General features: G+C 40.4%; 1 protein-coding gene across 1 annotated transcript in view; it reads right to left on the reverse strand.

The window, feature by feature from the left end:
- Window positions 1–704: 704 nt before the first annotated feature.
- Window positions 705–18,538, reverse strand: part of NFIB (nuclear factor I B) — a 284,732-nt gene continuing 266,898 nt past the window's right edge. The window contains exon 9 of the mRNA XM_087886296.1: window positions 705–4,713. Coding sequence (XP_087742422.1) covers window positions 4,489–4,713 — 225 coding nt within the window. The 3' untranslated portion in view covers window positions 705–4,488. The remainder of the gene's footprint in view (window positions 4,714–18,538) is intronic.

The following is an 18,538-nucleotide window of genomic DNA, read 5'->3' on the forward strand; positions in this document are numbered from 1 at the left end:
GACCAGCAACAGCGTTTGGGCTTGGCCAGAAAACAATGTTGGTAGCTTCGCCATCTTCTTCATTTACGTCTTATATTTATTTTTGTATCTGTGACTTCTGAACGTTTGCCAAGAAAGGCCTTTGACAGTTTGCCTAATTGGACTAAGGTTTGCGATAGGACTGAGGAATTTGCATTGGGAGGAATTTGCTTTAATTTAGTTGAACGACACTGGGAATGAAGTAATTCTCAGCTGTTCGAATAAAGTTTGTTTGTTTTTTCACTGACTGATTTTCCTACTACTTACTTGGGCCTGGGTCACAACACTGGTATCCTTACAAGAAAAACCAGCTGGCCATCCAGTTGCCAGAAGTCATGTTCAAGTAGAAGAAGCTTTTTCTTTGCCTTTTATTTTCAAAAGCAGATTCACAATCAGTAATTTCCACAGGTACAACCTGGAAATTTGGCCTGCGTCTTTCTCTTCATTTTTAGCCCAGGGGTGACTTACTTTGTAAACTCTTGGTAAACTGCTAGTGATTATTCACAATGAAGGAGGGAAGAACTCACAACTTCAAAAGAGTTGTAGTACAACTCCAGCCGGGTTGTACTACACTTCCCCTTTCCTCTGAAATCATGCTGGCGTTGGGTGATAGAAGTTGTAGGCTAAGAGCCTTGGAACTAAGCAGAAGAAGCAATTCAACAAAAAGTAAAACAAATGAAAGATAAGACGAACATTTATTTATTTATTTATTTATTGACACAGGCTCTGAAATGTCTATGCTCCAAAGAATGAAAATCGATCATGGATCTCTTGAGTAGCCTCTAACCTCTGATGGGTGGTTCATTCTCTCTGGGCTTCAAATAAAGTTTCTTGGCTGTGGGCTAGAACCATTTTAGCCTTTGGTCTTCCCTGTCTGAGGGTGGTCCTGTTTCGTCCCTAGGACTGATTCAGATTGAGGCAGACAGTACAATCCAGGGAGGCATTTGCATATCCCTGAGGCTCTTCCTGTTCTCCTGGCTGTGTGCCAGATGCTCAGTGGCTGCGGAAGAGGCAGGGGCCCCCACTCACTTAATATCTGTATAGGAGAGACAAAGCTAAAAGCTTGAAAAATGATACCGTCCTCAATTCCTCCTCCATTTACTTATTTATTTACAACATTTATAGGCTGGCCATCTTAAAACCCAACTCTGGGTGGCTCACAATCAAATATTGAAAACAGAAAGCAATAAACCAGAAACAGAAAGAAAAAAAACCCCTGCCAATAGTTATTTCTTTTATTATTTAATAGTTTACTAAAGCAGTGTCAAAAATTGCCTTTTCATTGTTTTTGTATAAGTTTAGAAACCCAACGAACATTACCATAGAGACAGAAGCAGAGAGGCAAGATTTCCTTTATATCTGGTTGCCTAAACAGGAAGTTCTTCATCATGGCTCAGTGGCTAAGATGCTGAGCTTGTGGATCGAAAGGTCGGCAGTTCAGCGGTTCGAATCCCTAGTGCTGCGTAGCTGGGTGAGCTCCCATTACTTGTCCCAGCTTCTGCCAACCTAGCAGTTTGAAAGCATGTAAAAAATGCAAGTAGAAAAATAGGGACCACCTTTGGTGGGAAGGCAACACATGACCACAGAGACGTCTTCGGACAGCGCTGGCTCTTCGGCTTTGAAACAGAGATGAGTACCACCCCCTAGAGTCTTTTTTCGTCTGCAGAGTCGGGAACGACTAGCACATATGTGCGAGGGGAACCTTTACCTTTAAACAGGAAGGTTTAAACATCTATCCAAATTCTTCCTCGGGTTTGAGTGAATCTTTTTTGCGGCTATTTTTGGTAATGTTCATGATCACCGTACTTTGCATGAATAAAAATGGATCCCTCCCATTTTACCCTATCATAGCCCTACAAGGTAGGCTAATTTAAGAAACGCTAAGCGACCCAAAGTCAATCAGAGAGCTTACCACGAGAAATTTAGACTTATGCCTTTGCAGTCCTTCTTAAATTCTCTAGACAATATGGACTTTTTTGTTCTGTTGGGAGCAAATGCAAACGGGGGAAATCAATCAAAATAAATGGAGAACGGTTGGAAATCATTTACCAGCCCAAATTCCTTCCCTTAAAGAGGGTGTTGGAGGAACTCAAGACTTAGGCAAGGAGTTCCTTCCTTGGAACACATGTCCAATCATGACTCATCAGCTTTAATTATATGTCTGTTGGAGCACGCTGGGCGGTTTTCCATTCCACCCTCTGCCTGTCTCCAAAACCACATGCTAAAAGGAAGCAGCCACAGCACTTTGCACTCAAGGCTTTGAAAACGACCACAATGTAATTAAACTATTGTGCTGCTGGATCTCTAGTACCAGTTTGGTATGCGGTTTACCCATATTTCACACTTGGACTGTTTGAACCGGATAATACTGTGTTGCAAAGCACCCACATAAGTGAAGCTGAAGACCAGTAATACTCTAACAAGTCAAAAAGATGTGCTTTTCAATTGCTGCAGACGAAAAAGGTTCTTTTTTTTTTCATGCTTGTTTATAGTGCCAATTTTAAAAGGGCACACAAACAGGAGTATAATCAAGGACATTATCTTTGCTACAGGTTATCTTTAACTGCTCTCTAATGGATGGATTTGTGCTTTGGAAACAGAAACACACTTCATCTATGCATTGCCTTCTACTGAACCAGAGTAGAGCCACAGGCAGAATGTGTTTGGCTCCCCCCTGGAATTGTTCCACTGAAATTGATGGCAAAATTTAGGAAAAAGGAAGGGCAGAAGAGAAGGTAGTGCCTCTGTTGACATTTCTAGTCTTATCATTAAACCCGCCTTTCCTCTTTCTCCCCCCAAAAGGTAAAAAATAAAATAAAAACCACACCACAACATTTTGGCCATCCTGGTACCAAAAATCATTCTCACCTTTAAGTCTCCTTAAATGCAAAAATCAGGCTGAAAAAATGTTCCCACCCCCGAAAAAATATCATCAGGGATCCTATAACCCTCTAAATTTAAGGAGCCAAATTGCATCCCTCCACCTTCAAACATTATTGATCCATGTTCCACAGCGTATATAGTTAATGACTACAACTAGTGTAAAAAAAAAATCACTGTAAAAAGATACAAAACATTTGCAGCTTGCTTTCAGCTTCTACTGAAGATAATGGCTTCATTCCAATCAGGAGTCCTGTGGATTTTGAAGTATTTATCCTAAACAGCATACCAAACTTCTCCATACAGACCTCTCTGTCTGAGCTCCTGGCAGGACTGTGTGTGTGACACTCCGGTTAGATACTTCAATTGATAGAGTACTAAAGTGAAAAGATATTCTGATTCTGAGGGTGATCAGAAAAAGTGGAGGGGGGAAGAAGGAGAAGAAGAAGAAGAAGAAGAAGAAGAAGAAGAAGAAGAAGAAGAAGAAGAAGAAGAAGAAGAAGAAGAAGAAGAAGAAGAAGAAGAAGAAGAAGAAGAAGAAGAAGAAACTAAACCAATTCATCAATTGTAATTGACATGTCACTTTCAGATATAAAGCAAAGAATTATACATCTCATTTTATTAGTTCATAATTTCTTATATGAACTTATAAGAGGTACATTAAAAATCTAATTTCCAACTTAATTAAATTGCTTCAAAGAAAAGTGATGTTTGTTTTTACTTTAAAAATTGTTTGCAGAACTGTACATCCAACACAGCATCCAAAATCTCCAGAGAGTCAGAAAAATGATTTACCACAAAACCACAGTTATTGTGGCTTTATCTAAACCTTGATTTGGAACAATCTTAAGCTGTATTTAATTTTTAATATGTCTAATATAAAACTAGTCATTTATTTTCTGTTTATGTTTTACTGCATGTCCCTTAACACTTCACCCCTTCAGCACTTAGCATTTTTTAAGTCTATGCTATGCAAATTCTTGTTTGTTTTTTAAAAATAAATTACATTGAGGCAATGAATTCAAGCTGGGGATTTAGGGGACTTGAAGTCCAACACATCTGGAGGACACCAGTTTGAGGGAAAGTTGGTTTATACCAACAGTGGTTCCAGATTTTTTTTTCTCTTTCTCTCCCCCTCTATTTAATAAAACTTTTAATTATTTCAGCAAGGAGTCTAACCAAAATTAATTGTGCTGCTATTCATTTTATTTTATTTTTTCAGCCTAAACCAGCCACTTTGCAGAAGTGAACAGAACAAATCTATTTTATTTTACTTGTTTCGAAGAATGTTTCTTAAATCACTATGTGGCCTAGAACAGGATCCAGAGCAATTTATCATTTCCTTTGCACTATTTTTTTTTAAAGTTAACATTTAACTGTACAGCTGCTGGAGGTATTATAACTTCTCTTGCTTCTTTTGCTACAGAAAAATTAAATGTAGATACGCCAACCCCATTCAATTTTACCACATCTCAGCGGAGACGGGGAGCGGGGTGCTTTTAGGCCTGGAGTGAAGTTCAGCAACTGGTCATCATAAAAGACATATTTGGACATTCTAAATATTTCTTCTTCCCAGTCTGTATCTTCCCCTCAGACAGCCCTCATCATTTCTTGGAAAGAGGAGTAAGAACAGGAAGCCAAGAGAGTTTGTTTCAATTTTAGAAATAAAAATCTTGTGATGAATTTGGAGATTTTCCAGCCTGGGGCCCCCAGACTTTTCCTCACTGGTTCAGCCATAACAATCTGATGGTTATAAGACAGAGGCAGGGTCTTCTCCCGTCCTGAAGCAACTGACCATGAACTTAGCTGACATTCCTGTGAGTAAAAGAATCAAGGAGTAAGAAGACATAATAGCCAACAGTCTAGCTTCCCTCTCCCACTTCCTCTGCCCAGACACAAAGACATAACTACAAAAGGAGGCAAGGATGGAAGGAGACTTACATAAATTCAAGTGAAGATAAATTCTTCTCTTAATGCCAAGTATGGAAAGGGGGAGAGAAACTTTTGAATACATACTGAGCAAAAGCACCTCATTATAGAATGCCTGGTATAGGTCGATACTGTTTACCCTTCAATATTCCTAATTAATTCTCTGATCGCATCGTGCTGGAAGAATGCCATTATTCCACAGCGCAGAATTAGCTGATCCAATTTTTATTTTTATTTTTTTTTGTACATCCTCACCACATGAAGAGATTGTTTAATAAAATGGGAGGAAAACCTCTGAACGAGATGAAGGATTTCTTGCTAGGCTGACTAACATTTCAAGGTAGAGTCCTTAGTTTAAGACCACAACTGAACCCAACATTTCTGTTGTCAAGTGAGATATTTATTGAATTTTGTCCCATTTTACAACTTTTCTTGCCAATCACTTGCCACAGTGATTAAGTGAATAACTGCAGTTGATAAGTTAGCAACCTGGTTGTTAAATGAACCTGATTTCCACATTAAATTTCCTTGTGACAAGGTCACAAAAGGTGATTACATGACCTTGAGACACAGCAATGGTCTTAAATATTCAGGCCAAGCACCTGAATTCTGATCACATGATCATGGGGATGCTGCAAAGGTCATAACTGTGAAAAATGGTCATGTAAGTCACATTTTTAGGGCCGTTGTAACTTTGAACAGTCACTAAACAAATTGTTGTAAGTTGAGGACCACCCTTATTATACAAGTAGGCCTCGACTCACAACCACAATTGGGGGCAGAATTTCCATCGCTAAGCAAAGTGGTTGCTAAGTGAGACACACCTGATATTATGACCTTTTTTGCCATGGTTGTTAAAGGAATTACTGCAGTTGCTAAGAGAATCACATGGTCATTAAGCAAATTTAGCTGCCCTCATTGACTTTGCTTGTGGAAGCTAACTGGGACCATGACAAATGGGGATCACATGACCCTGGGACATGCAACTATCAGAAGTACATGCCAGTCGCTAAGAGCCTGAATTTTGATCACATGACCATGGGGATCCTGCAATGGTTGCAACTAAAAGCATCAATCATAAGTCACTTTTTTCAATTGGTTGTAAATCAAATAGCAATAGCACTTAGACTTATATACTGCTGTACAGTGCTTTACAGGCCTCTCGGTTTACAGAGTCAGCATATTGCCCCCAACAATCTGGCTCCTCATTTTACCCACCGCGCAAGGATGAAAGGCTGAGTCAACCTTGAACCTGGTGAGATTAGAACTGCCAAATTGCAGGCAGCTGGCAGACAGCAGAAGTAGCCTGCAGTACTGCACTCTAACCACTACATCACCAGGCTCAAATACTTGTAAATGGAAGACTACCTGTTATCAGTTGCTTCCTTTTTCAGAAAAACTTATACAAGAAAACAATTAAGTGCAGATCACATGGTGGTCAGGTGAAAGAAGGTTTTTAAAAAAGTTTTGTTTTGAGATATTAAAGTTTATTCAATCTACCTAATTCAGTATATATTGGTACTTTTTGCATTCAGATACAATGTCCTGTTGCTCTTATTTTTCATTATGAAGCTTCTTTATCATGAAGCAAAATGATTTTTATCTTTAAATAAGAACCTTTAAAAATTAAAAGTACAGACGCAAAATGCAAACTACAGAAGAAGAAAAAAAATCTATCATATTTTGTACTTATCAATAGAAACTGCTTTACCAATGAATTCATTAGTATACTAAGAACAACAAAGAGATTATTAAAAGATATCACAGAATCTCTGCCACAGGAATATGTTACTACCTCCTTGGATGGGCCACAAATACTTCCTTTTCTAAAACAGATAGATCACGGATGTGCATGTGCACACAGACACACAGTGTTGTCCTGATTGCACAAAAAAAAAAGCATCTTGAGACAACATATAATTTCTGGACTTTTGAAGTGATGTTTTACTACTATCCTGTCCGATATGAAATGATTGAGAAGTGGACGCCCATCTGAACTGAGCATAATTCCCTCTTCTTTAGCATTCTTGGCTCAGTCTTCGTCTCTCGATCTTAGGCTCCAAGAGTTTATCGTGCTAAATACGTATAACGTAACGAATGAGTAATAGTGGCCCATGAATTATAGGAAGGTGACGGCTGTCAGCCAAGACCTTCCTCTCTGAGCCCGACTAACATTTTCACAGGCAGAAGGATCACATCCTTTGGGAGTAGCCTTAGAGAGGTCACTGATTCCGAGGGATTATATGTGTAGGAGATGGGACCCTCTTTAAAAAGTGACAGTTTAAACAAATCCAAGTTGGGAGGGAGGCGGGGAGAGGGAAGAATTGTGGTCCAGGAGTTTTGAATTCCTCCGATCTGAGACAACTTTCTACTAACACAGTGACCGGATGCCAACAAGCGATAACAGCGATAGAAATAGGAACATTTGATAAATGAATATGTACTTTTGATATTAAAATGCTAAACACTTGGTGATATATGGTTCTTGCAGTAAAAGCCAAGAGCTCATAGGAAGGGGGTGAAGTGAGTTAGGCGTTGGACTAAGATCAGGGAGGACCATGTTTGAGGACCCAAGGGTTCCTACTTATTACTTTATGAATTTCCATCTTTTTTCACGCACTTGCTTCTTACTGTACATTCTGGAACTAGTTTATTAATATTTAATATACAAATTAGTTTAACATATACCCGGTATTTATGATAAAAGTTTATAAGGAAAGTCCTATCGACGTCAAGGGAGTCCATGGGAGAATTAACTAAGTCAAGATGGTGTCGCCATAGTGCAGACGAAGTTCCTCCTCCCTTTTTAAATGTATGCATACCAAACTGGGCAGGACTTTGACTGCATGGCCACAAACACAGTTTTAATTTTTTTTTCACCCTCCCTGAGACACCCCCAATCAACAAATTTTTAAATATACATTTCAATAGAAGATGTAGACTGGGGTGTCACACTCGATTTTGTTGATGGCTGCATCAGGGTTGTGTTTGACCTCAGGGGCTGGGTGGACATGGCCAGGGTAGGCGTGGCCAGCTCAACGTCACTTGTGTTGGGGGCACCTGTGTTGGCCTGAGCACTCTGCCAGTGAAAACAGAGCTCCATGTGCATCCCTCACGAGCTCCGTTTTCACTCGCAGAGGGTTGCAGGAGGCCGTCGCAGCCGAAAATGGAGCTCGGGATGGCTGCACATGGCCCTCCCAAGCGCCGTTTTTGCTGGCAGATGCACCACGGGCCAGTCCTTCACTGTTTCCAGGGCAGCCCCATGGGCCAGATCTAAGCACCCTATGGGCCAGATTCAGCCCACAGGTCTTGAGTTTGACACCCCTGATGTAGACCTTTCTATAAACCTGAGTAGCAATAGCAATAGCACTTAGCCTTATGTACCGCTTCACAATGCTTTACAGCCCTCTCTAAGCAGTAATCTGGGTCCTCATTTTACCAACCTTGGAAGGATGGAAGGTTGAGTCAGCCTTGAGCTGGTCAGGATCAAACTCCTGGCAGTCGGCAGAGTTAATCTGCAATGCTGCATTCTAACCACAGTGCTACAGAATGAAATAGTTATGCTGCAATTCATATGGAGTCAGAAAGGGAAAATGTTAGATTTGACAAAAATGTTTTAGCCAAAAAGGTAGAGACATATGATGGAAGATGGTGACCATGGGTAGTCCTCGACTTACGACCAGAATTAAGTCCAAGATTTTCATTGCTAAGGAAGAGACTTGTTGAGTTTTACCCTATTTTACTACCTTCCTTGCTGCAGTTGTTTAAGCGAATCATTGCCGTTGTTAAGTTAGTAATGTGGTTATTAAGTGAATCTAGCTTCCCCATTGACTTTACTTGTCAGAAGGTCGGAAAGGGGATCACATGACCAGGAGGCACAGTGACTGTCATAAATACATGCCAGTTGCCAAGCATCCAAATTTTGATCATGTGACCATGGGGATGCTGCAATGGTGTGAAAAATCACAAGTCACTTTTTTCAATGCTGTGGTAACTTTGAACGGTCACTAAACGAATGGTTGTAAGTCAAGGACTACCTGTACATATATCCTAAAACAGAAGTTATCTGTTTTTCTGTAGGTTTTTTTTTTTCCTAGGGCAATCTTTCATTTTTACCTGCTTGGTTTTTAATATAAGCATAATGTTTTTAACAGCCAAGCAGTCTTATGTTTGACAGTTTTTTTCCATGCAACAAAACTTGATGGCGTGAGTGCCGACAAATGTAATAAAAACAAGATTTTAAAAATAGCTCAAATCTTGCAAAATAGCCAAATCTCATCATATTTCAGTGATGTGATACTCAGATGTTACAGGCTACTATGAGAAGACATTGAAATCTCATGATTCCTTCCTTCCCTCCTTCCTTCCTTCCTTCCTTCCTTCCTTCCTTCCTTCCTTCCTTCCTCCCTCCCTCTCTCCCTCCTTCCTTCCTTTCTTCCTTCCTTGATCCACCCATCTCAGACCAAAGAGAAATCCAATCTCTAGAGAAGGAAATAAATTCCTTCCATAGTCCCCAAAGTTTTTTGTGAGCTGAAAAAACGTTGAAGGACACAATGGACAAAGCTGAAATTTAATGCGGAGGAGGGGAAGGAGAAGAAGAATTGAAAGTGTGTTAGGATTTTTTTAAAAAAGGAAAGTCTGGCACTTGCTTCTTTGATGCTCAAAAATTGGGAGCTGTGCTTTAAAATCAGCCTTCCATCCATCAGTCCCAATTGCTACAGGCACCCCTGGAGCAAACTGGGTCAATACATCGTATGGTGAAGCAGCCGTGTCAATCTGCTCCACTCACCTGTATAAGATAATGAACTAGACATTTGTTATTATGAAAATAATATCATTGTAGCTGAACACTGTTAGAGGATTAGCACTCCTACTTGGAAAATAAACATTTGCTCCAGCAGGAGACCATTAACCTATGATAATATTCTATTTCAGGGACGTTACTACTTAATTATAAATCATTTAAAACATTCTGTCAAATTAGTAAGTGTACTGAAATTATTTTGTTAGGAAGAAAGCATTAGGCAAGAACCTTAATTATCAATATACCCCCCTGGTGTCTCCATTTCCATAGAGTCAAGCTTCAGTGATAAGATGTTTATAATTGCAATCCTAGGAGGTAAAATTGTCCATTTGGTTGATTTGAAGACAAAGTAATTTATTCACCTGCCTGATACCTTAGTTCAGATCATGCCTCTGCTTGATTGAATGAACACAATTTGCAGGGGATATATTTTCTCAAATGCTTATCATCCTATTTTGCATTCAGAGAGAGAGAGATGGACTTCTTTTAGATTATCCTCTCTCGTTAGTGTTGAATTAAACTATTTTACACACACCCTTCCCTACAGAGATATGACAAACTTTGTTAAGAGACAAAAAACAGAGCTAACTTGGTGGCCCCCCCTTCAAGCACTTAACATCTGATAGTTTAGTAAGAAACTGGCATGGAAAAATGTGTGCTCCTTACATATGTAGCAGGATTATGGCCTCTAACAGGCCTAAATCCAATATTCATTTAAACATGCTTACACCGCAAAGTCAGGTTAAGCAAACATTAACTCTGTGCAGGTTTGCAGTTTTAACTCGCAATTTATTTCCTGTGGTACTTGAGAAATTCAATCTGTGTTTGCCTTCCATTCCAAGTTGGAAATACATAATATAATTTCTATGCACATTTAGTTCTGCTTGAGAGTATATTTATGGTATTGTTGAGGGAGACATTAGGCTGCCTGACGCAATCCAAGCACTCTTAAACTCAAAATGGAAGATGTGAGTTAAACTTCTCTTGGGCCTTTGTGAAATGGAGCCTCCTGCCAGAGGGCCTTCTAACGGTAGGCTCTCTCAAGGATTTTCCCTGCATACCTGCAAATTTTCATGCTTTGCTGACACTGGATCTTTTTGCCAAAGCATATTCTTAAAGGGAACGAGAAAAGCAGTTGGGTAAATGGCCTGGTAATAAGATGTTGTAATCTGGTCTAAATTCAAATGCCTCTTGCAGAAAGAACATTCCTGTGAACATCACTAGGGAGAAAAACACATTCTTCTTGATTCTGGAATTACATTTGTTCTAAAATGGGTTTTGCTCATAGTTTTGCTATGGAATCAGTTTTGCTTTGAAAACTTAAGTGGAACTAACCAAGAAAAGATTGTTCTCCCATGCTCTAACCATGTCAGGGATTTCTATATGAAAACCTCACTAGTCACAGTGAGGTTGGTCCATTGGTTGACCATTGACCATCTCACCCAAATAAGCCTGTTATGGGTGAGTGTTAGATTGTCGTGCGTCCATCAAGCCTCGGGACTCTGATTGTGCCTAAAGAAGCCCTGAGCAACCAAAAGGAACACATCTCGGTACTTGTTTGAAGCCCCTTCCGGTTCTATAAAAGGTTGGAGATGAAGAATATGAAAAGGGACAAATCGGGGTGAAATCCAGCAGTTTCTGACAGGTTCTGGAGAACCAGTAGCAGAAATTTTGAGCAGTTCAGAGAACCGATAGCAGACATTTTGAGTAGTTCGGAGAACTGGAAAATACTACCTCTGGCTGGCCCCAGAGTGGCGTGGGAATGGAGATCTAGACAATGCATAGATTGGGACCAGATCAATTTTTTTTTCTTTCAAAAGTGTGATCTACATTATTATTCTTTTTTTCTCCTCCACCCAACCTGTAATCCTATAGCATCACATCTGTTCTGAACCATTGTTCCATTGCTTTATAGCAGGGATCAGTGGTGGGTTTAAAATTTTTTTACTACCGGTTCTGTGGGTATGGCTTGGTGGGCGTGGCATGGCCTGGTGGGCGTGGCAGGGGAAGGATACTGTAAAATCTCCATTCCCAACCCACTCCAGGGAAAGGGATACTGTAAAATCTCCATTCCGTCCCCAATCCAGGGGAAGGTTACTGCAAAATCCCCATTTCCTCCGGATCAGTTGGGACTTGGGAGGCAGAGAATATATGGGGGCAGGGCCAGTCAGAATTTTTACTACCGGTTCTCCGAACTACTCAAAATTTCCGCTACCAGTTCTCCAGAACTGGTCAGAACCTGCTGAAACCCACTTCTGGCAGGGATGCTTAGAGAACTTAAACTCTACCAATCGTAAACCACTTTATCAAAATTTGGTGGTGTTGTATTAATGTAGAGCAAAGAATAGGAAGGAGACTCAGGGTCGTTTGTACGTTTTTATCTTTATGACTCCATTTACGTTAAGTGACTGCAAGGTAACCTAAAGGTCCACTAAAAGCTTTGCAGCTTGTTTTATAATTTTGCCATCCATCTAAAGTGATGGGTCAGGTCAAGCAGTGCAACATGGCCATAAAGACAGCCATGATTTTGTCCTCCAGCATACAGTATCTGTTCAGAGTAGAGTAGAAACTGGTTGAGATGGCTTCCAGTTTGCAATTTAACAAGATTAAAATTAAAAACACATTCATATTATATAGGGAAAGTGATATCTTTCACCCTGAGGAATAAGTTTTTGCAAGAATAACAATAATTACATGTAGATGTGATTTTTTTTTTTACTTAACTAATCTAGAGAAAGTGCCTTTGAGCACAGATTCTGCTCTATAAAGTGTTTTCTACACCTACCTGTAGAAAATAATATTTGTAGTTCAGGGTTGAAGTGTGGAGTCCTTGGTGCTTGGTTGTTGTTGTTTTTGCAAACATTTCATTATTAAACTAGGTAACACCATCAGTGCTAGTAGGGATTTGCTCTCATTTTATGTTCTAGTGGCTTGCTCTGTTAGTGTTGGTGGGGGTGATCTTGGCAGTTCCATGATTGGGATATAGTTTGCTTCTTGATTATACACCTACCTGTATTTGATAAATCAACAAAATATTGCTTAACTCCACGGCAGTGCTAAAGTGTCACCTTTTTGGCAGATTGGTTTAGGATCAATGTGTAAAACACACTGATATAAGTAAAGGAAATCCACCCTAAAGTGCTCTAATTGTAGATACTAGTGTGAGACCCCTCAAAACGAATCCTGTCACAGCACAGATAATAGCACTGAATGGAATCTGCCAGATTTCCCGATAAGACAACATGGTTGTGTGGAAAAAACTGGAGGCAATATAGGTATGGAAAATGAAATCATATCTACTTGGGCTTCCTGTGATGGATGAGTCCTCAAACCTCTCATCAGATGTTTCATGTTGAGGGTGAATCTGAGAGGTTATGACCCAGGAGAAGCATCACCGAGATTCTATTTATAATTACCTGGAAGTCTTCCAACTTAATATTTTTATCTGTGTTTTCCCTTGGAAAGCCCATTCCCATCAGCATGTTGAAAGAAAGCTAGAAACAAGCAATGAGCACAACTTTATCTCAAGAGCTTAATATGAGAAAGAATTACTTTGCAGGGTCTTTGATGGAAGATGAGTCTTCTTTGGAAAATGTAGAAAGAAAATAATGTGCTCGAGTTCCAGATATCAAATCTATGGCATTTTTTTTTTCCTTCCAAGTGCAACACTCCCATTATACATTTCCTGGAATAAACCTGATAAGCTGTTCCTTTGAACTGATGCTCTTCTTTTCAAATGAGCAAAATGCATGAACTAGACTATTGTGGCAAAGAAAAGTAACCATCTAACGGATGGTTTAACAACAAGTTAAACATGTGCAAACCTGAAAAGTGGCCATGGAGAATTTTTTTATGTATTTTTCAAAGTAGAGAAATTCCAAAGCTGGAAAGTAATGTTCTTGGATGAACTTGAAATGCTCTGCATTTTCCTAGATTTTCATCTCACCAGAAAGGCTGCAGCGTCTCTGGCTGTTCACACTTTAGTTCACTTTGACAACTTTAAGACCTGTGGACTTCAACTCCCAGAATTCCCCAGACAGCCAGGCTGGCTGGGGAATTCTGGGAGTTGAAATCTACAGGTCTTTAAGTTGCCAAGGGTGGACATACCTGCTTTATTTCAACCAAAGGGAGAAATATCCAGAGGGACCGCACCACTCTCCTGACAAATGGGTGCTGTGTTCTTGGGAAGCAGTTGGAGAACTTCTCCTTTCCTTGAACAAATTCAGACATTGTCCATCCAATTTTCTGCCTATACATTGGATGGATAATTTGTCCAGCATGGTTAAATGGATCTCTCATTTGGGGGAGATCATAACCCTGATCTTAATCTTTCACTTGAACAAAACTTAATACAATTTTCTTTCCATTCCCTTTTATGCTGAGTTCCTAACTACATGAACACAGATTTGTCTTAGTTTGTTGCAGGGGTAAAATCTACTTACCTTCCCTACCGGTTCGGAAGTGCACACGCCGCCCGCACCGTGCACACGCCACCCGCATGCGTGCACCAACCCTCTGCACATGCACAGAGGGTAAAAAACAACTGGGTGTGTGAGCAAAGCCTTGAGCTGCCATCGCTACCAGTTCTCCAAACCACCGGCCGTCATCGCTACTGGTTCGGTGGAACTGGGCCGAACGGGGAGCATTTCACCCCTTGTTTTGTTGCTCTCTTTCTTTGGTGTTTGGGGAGGGAAGCAGTACCAGGATGGGTGGACTTAACTGGAACTACTTCTCATTTACCCAGTGTCAGGGGTGAAATGCTCCCGGTTTGGACCAGATCGCCTGATCCGGTAGCGATGGCGGCAGGTGGTTTGGAGAACTGGTAGCAAAAATCCCTGCCCCCCCCCCCACATGCCCAGCTGAGCCGCGCGATCATCAGAGGCTTTTTTTTACTTTTAAAAGCATTTTTTCTTTGGCCAAAAAAATGCTTTTAAAAGTAAGAAAAAAAGCCTCTGATGATCGTGTGGCTCAGCTGGGATCGTCAGACCCTTTTAAAAGCATTTTTTCTACAACCTCTTTGGCTGAAGAGGTTGTTTAAAAATGCTTTTAAAAGGCTCTGACGATCCCAGCTGACTTGCCTGATCATTGGAGCTTTTTAAAAGTATTTTTTCTAAGAGCCTTGGTGGCGCAGCAGACTAACGTGCTGTTAAGTAGCACCAGCTGCCTGCAATTACTGCAAGTTCAAATCTCACCAGGCTCAAGGTTGACTCAGCCTTCTATCCTTTCGAGGTAGGTAAAATGAGGACCCGGTTTGTGGGGGCAATAAGCTGACTTTGTATAAAAAAGAACACCGCTTGGGAGGGGCTGAAAGCCCTACTAAGCAGGTATATACAAAAGTATGAAGGCTATTGCTTAACGCATTGTAAGCCACCCTGAGTCTCTGGAGAAGGGCGGCATATAAATCAAACCAATAAAATAAATAATAAACCTCTTCGGCCAAAGTTTTAAAAATGCTTTTAAAAGTTAAAAAAAAAAAAGGTTGGCCACGCCCACCCAGTCACATTACCACCACCACCACCAAGCCACGCCCACAGAACCGGTAGTAACAAATTTTACATTTCACCACTCACCCAGAGTCATATGGATAAAGGAGGGGGGAGGGGAACCGTTCAACTGTTTGATATTAGTATTAATTCAAGTGTTGATGGAAGAATTAGAAGCAAAGGCAAAACTAAGTTTTCCACTCGATTGACCCGAATGGATCAGAAATGCTTCCTTCTCACCCTGGAATCCTCCCCTATTGAGAACAAACACATGTGGAACCAATAGGAAGCAGACCAAATCGCTCAGAGCCAGAGAAGGTAGCCACCTCTGTCAGAAAGTTCTCCCTTAATGGATGGCATAATTAATAAAACAGTCAAGTCAAATGGCAGCATCAAGGTGCCTTGAAGTGCGAACAACCCTCCTTTTGTTTCCTTGTGGGTGCAACCCACAGGGATTCCTGCCCAGAATAAGGGATCCATTGTGCCCTTGTTTGCCATTGTACAACATCATCTCTATTTAGGAGGTGTTGGTTGTCGGATGACTTACTTTAAAGACAAGACATACAGTGGAGGGTGTTTTTTTTTCCCCTTCCTTCCGCTCCAGCGTTCCCAGTGCTGATGTAATTACAGATCTGGATAAAATTAATCATGATACAAAAGTTCATATCTTTTTATCAGGATGAATAGGTTGGATTTGCTGTAATAAATCTACTGAAGTAATATTGACTTTGGAACACAATGTATCCTTATCCTGGGGTATTTCTCTACCTTGAAAGATTCTGAGAATTAATTCCAATTGACCACATCTTGTCAAGAAGAAGAGAAGACACTGAACAAAAGGTTATCGTTCTTCCACTCTCTAGTTATTCCTCTTCACCAATTCTCCATTGCTCCCCACTTTCCATCCCTACCCTCGGCTCTACCTCATGGTTGGGTTAGCTCTGGAGAAGCAGTCCTGTTCACACTCCTCCTAAAATGGCCTTAGTGAATTGATTCCTGTACTTCAAATTGTCTTTGGAGCCATTCCTGTTTTTCAGATCATCCCTACCTTTCCCCCTCCCAAATATCCATAGTTCTTGTTCAGTGGTGAAATCCAATTTTTTTTACTACCGGTTCTGTGGACATGGCTTGGTGGGTGTGGCTTGGTGGGCGTGGCAGGGGAAGGATACTGCAAAATCTCCATTCCCTCCCCACTCCTGGGGTAAGGATATTGCAAAATCTCCATTCCCACCCCACTCTGGGGCCAGCCTGAGGTGGTATTTGCCAGTTCGCCAAACTATTCAGAATATCCACTACAGGTTCTCCAGAACCTGTCAGAACCTGCTGGATTTCACCCCTGCTCTTGTTCCACCTGTTGGGTTGGGACAATTTATCTACTGCTTCTCTTGCTTTGGATCTTAGATGGGGCTTCCTGATCTCTATCAAAATGTTTTCACTTCTAGGCAAATCCAGGGCATAGAAAAGTCAAGAAGCAAAAAACCCTGTACCATTTAGGACAAATCCAATTTGTCCTAAATGGTATCCAATCATTTAGGACAAATTAGTCCTAAATGATTAGTTATCCAATCTCTTCTTAAAAGCCTCTAGTTTGGAGCACCCACAACTTCTCGAGGCAAGTTGTTCCACTGATTAATTGTTCTAATTGTTGGAAAATTTCTTCTTAGTTCTAGGTTGGATGTTGGATCTCTCCTTGATAAATTTCCATCCGTTGCTTCTTATCCTGCCTTCAGGTAGGATAAGGTACCTTAGGTAGTGGAATATTGCTATCATGTTACCCCTAGTCCTTCTTTTCATTAAACTAGATATACCCAATTCTTCATGTTTGAGTCTCCAGGCCCCTAACCATCGTTATTGCTCTTCTCTGCGCTCTTTCCAGACTAGACTCAATATCTTTTTATATTATAGCGACCAGATGCAATATTCCAGGTGTGGTCTTATCAAGGCATTATAAAGTGGTACTAACATTTCATGCAATCTTGATTCTATCCCTCTGTTAATGCAGCCTAGGACTGTGTGGGCTGCAGCGGCCAAAACAATCATATTTAAGTGGTTGTCTTCTAGGACTCCAAGATCCCTCTGACAATTACTACTATTGAATCAGGTACCACCTAATCTGTACCTGTGCATTTGGTTTTTTCTTGTCTAAATGTAGAATCTTACTTTTCTCACCGTTAAATTTCATTTTGTTACACAGGGCCCATTGTTCAAGTCTGTCAAGAACCTTCTGTATCTTAAGTCTATCTTCGGGAGTGTTGGCTATTCCTACCAGCTTGATGTCATCTGCAAATTTGATAAGTTTTATCCCCTTGTCTAAATCATTTATGAAGATATTGAAGAGTACTGGGCCTAAAATAGAGCCTTGGGGTACCTCACTGCATACTTCCCTCCATGTAGATGCAGTTCCATTAAGGACTACACATTGAGTCAGCCAGTTACAAATCCATCTGGTAATGATGCTGTCTAACTCACATGTTTTTGTCTTATCAAGTAGTATTATAAATCAAGTAGGTTGATTTATGATGTCACTTATGATACCAAGACTGCTATGATGCAAGCGCTGCGTAGTGTAACAAACCACTTATATATGTCTATTTAAAATATATATTCAGTTAATTTCAATGCGGCTTAGTTCCATGTTATTATTGATAGCTGGCCCCAATTTGGATACATAGATTGCATTTTTCCAAAGCAGTAATACCTTTAATGTTTTCTGGATGAAAATTAGCAGTAGACTTATCATGCCTATTTTGCCATTGGGGAAAAAAATCCTTGCCCTAACAGCAATAATTCAGCCCAATTTCTCTAAGCTCCACCCTCAGGGCTATTTTTTCCCCTGTTTTTTTTTTTAAATGCATTGAAAACGCAATGGTAAATTTAATTCTTTTTCCTGATCTTATGCTCTAAGTGAGGCTGCAGTGAACAATAGCACTATTCACCGTGTCAAAATCTCTACCTTTTAACCTCCCAATAGAGCGTAAATCCCATGCAAGGGCTGAGATAGCAATAGAGTTCATGTCAACAGCAACATTAATTGTGTTCTCTTTGGAATTGTAAACTTCAGATGATCTTAAGTGAACAGTGTAGGGCCTGTTTGGGAACCTGAGAGCAGCAACAGAGCAAGAAAGGCAATCCAAAGTATGTCACTATCTTCCAGTTCACTGAAAATGGCTGGATGCAAAAACTTAATTGGAGGACCTGTAGCAAAATGACCTCGATTTCACATTAAGGCTTGATCATTCTACGCTGCCCAGTTAACGACCATCTATTTACGAAGCTCATTTCTCCTTCATTACTGCAGGATTGCTTTCTAGCAAAGGACATGTGCCAGAAAAAAAAGAAAAAAAGAAAGCTGGGGTGCTTTCTCAAACCTCAAGTGCAACAAATTATTTTATGGCAACCAGCAGGCTGAAAACAAAGCTTAAAA

This window comes from Pantherophis guttatus, chromosome 2, assembly GCF_059756535.1.
Source record: "Pantherophis guttatus breed Tessera chromosome 2, ASM5975653v1, whole genome shotgun sequence".
NCBI lineage: Eukaryota > Metazoa > Chordata > Lepidosauria > Squamata > Colubridae > Pantherophis > Pantherophis guttatus.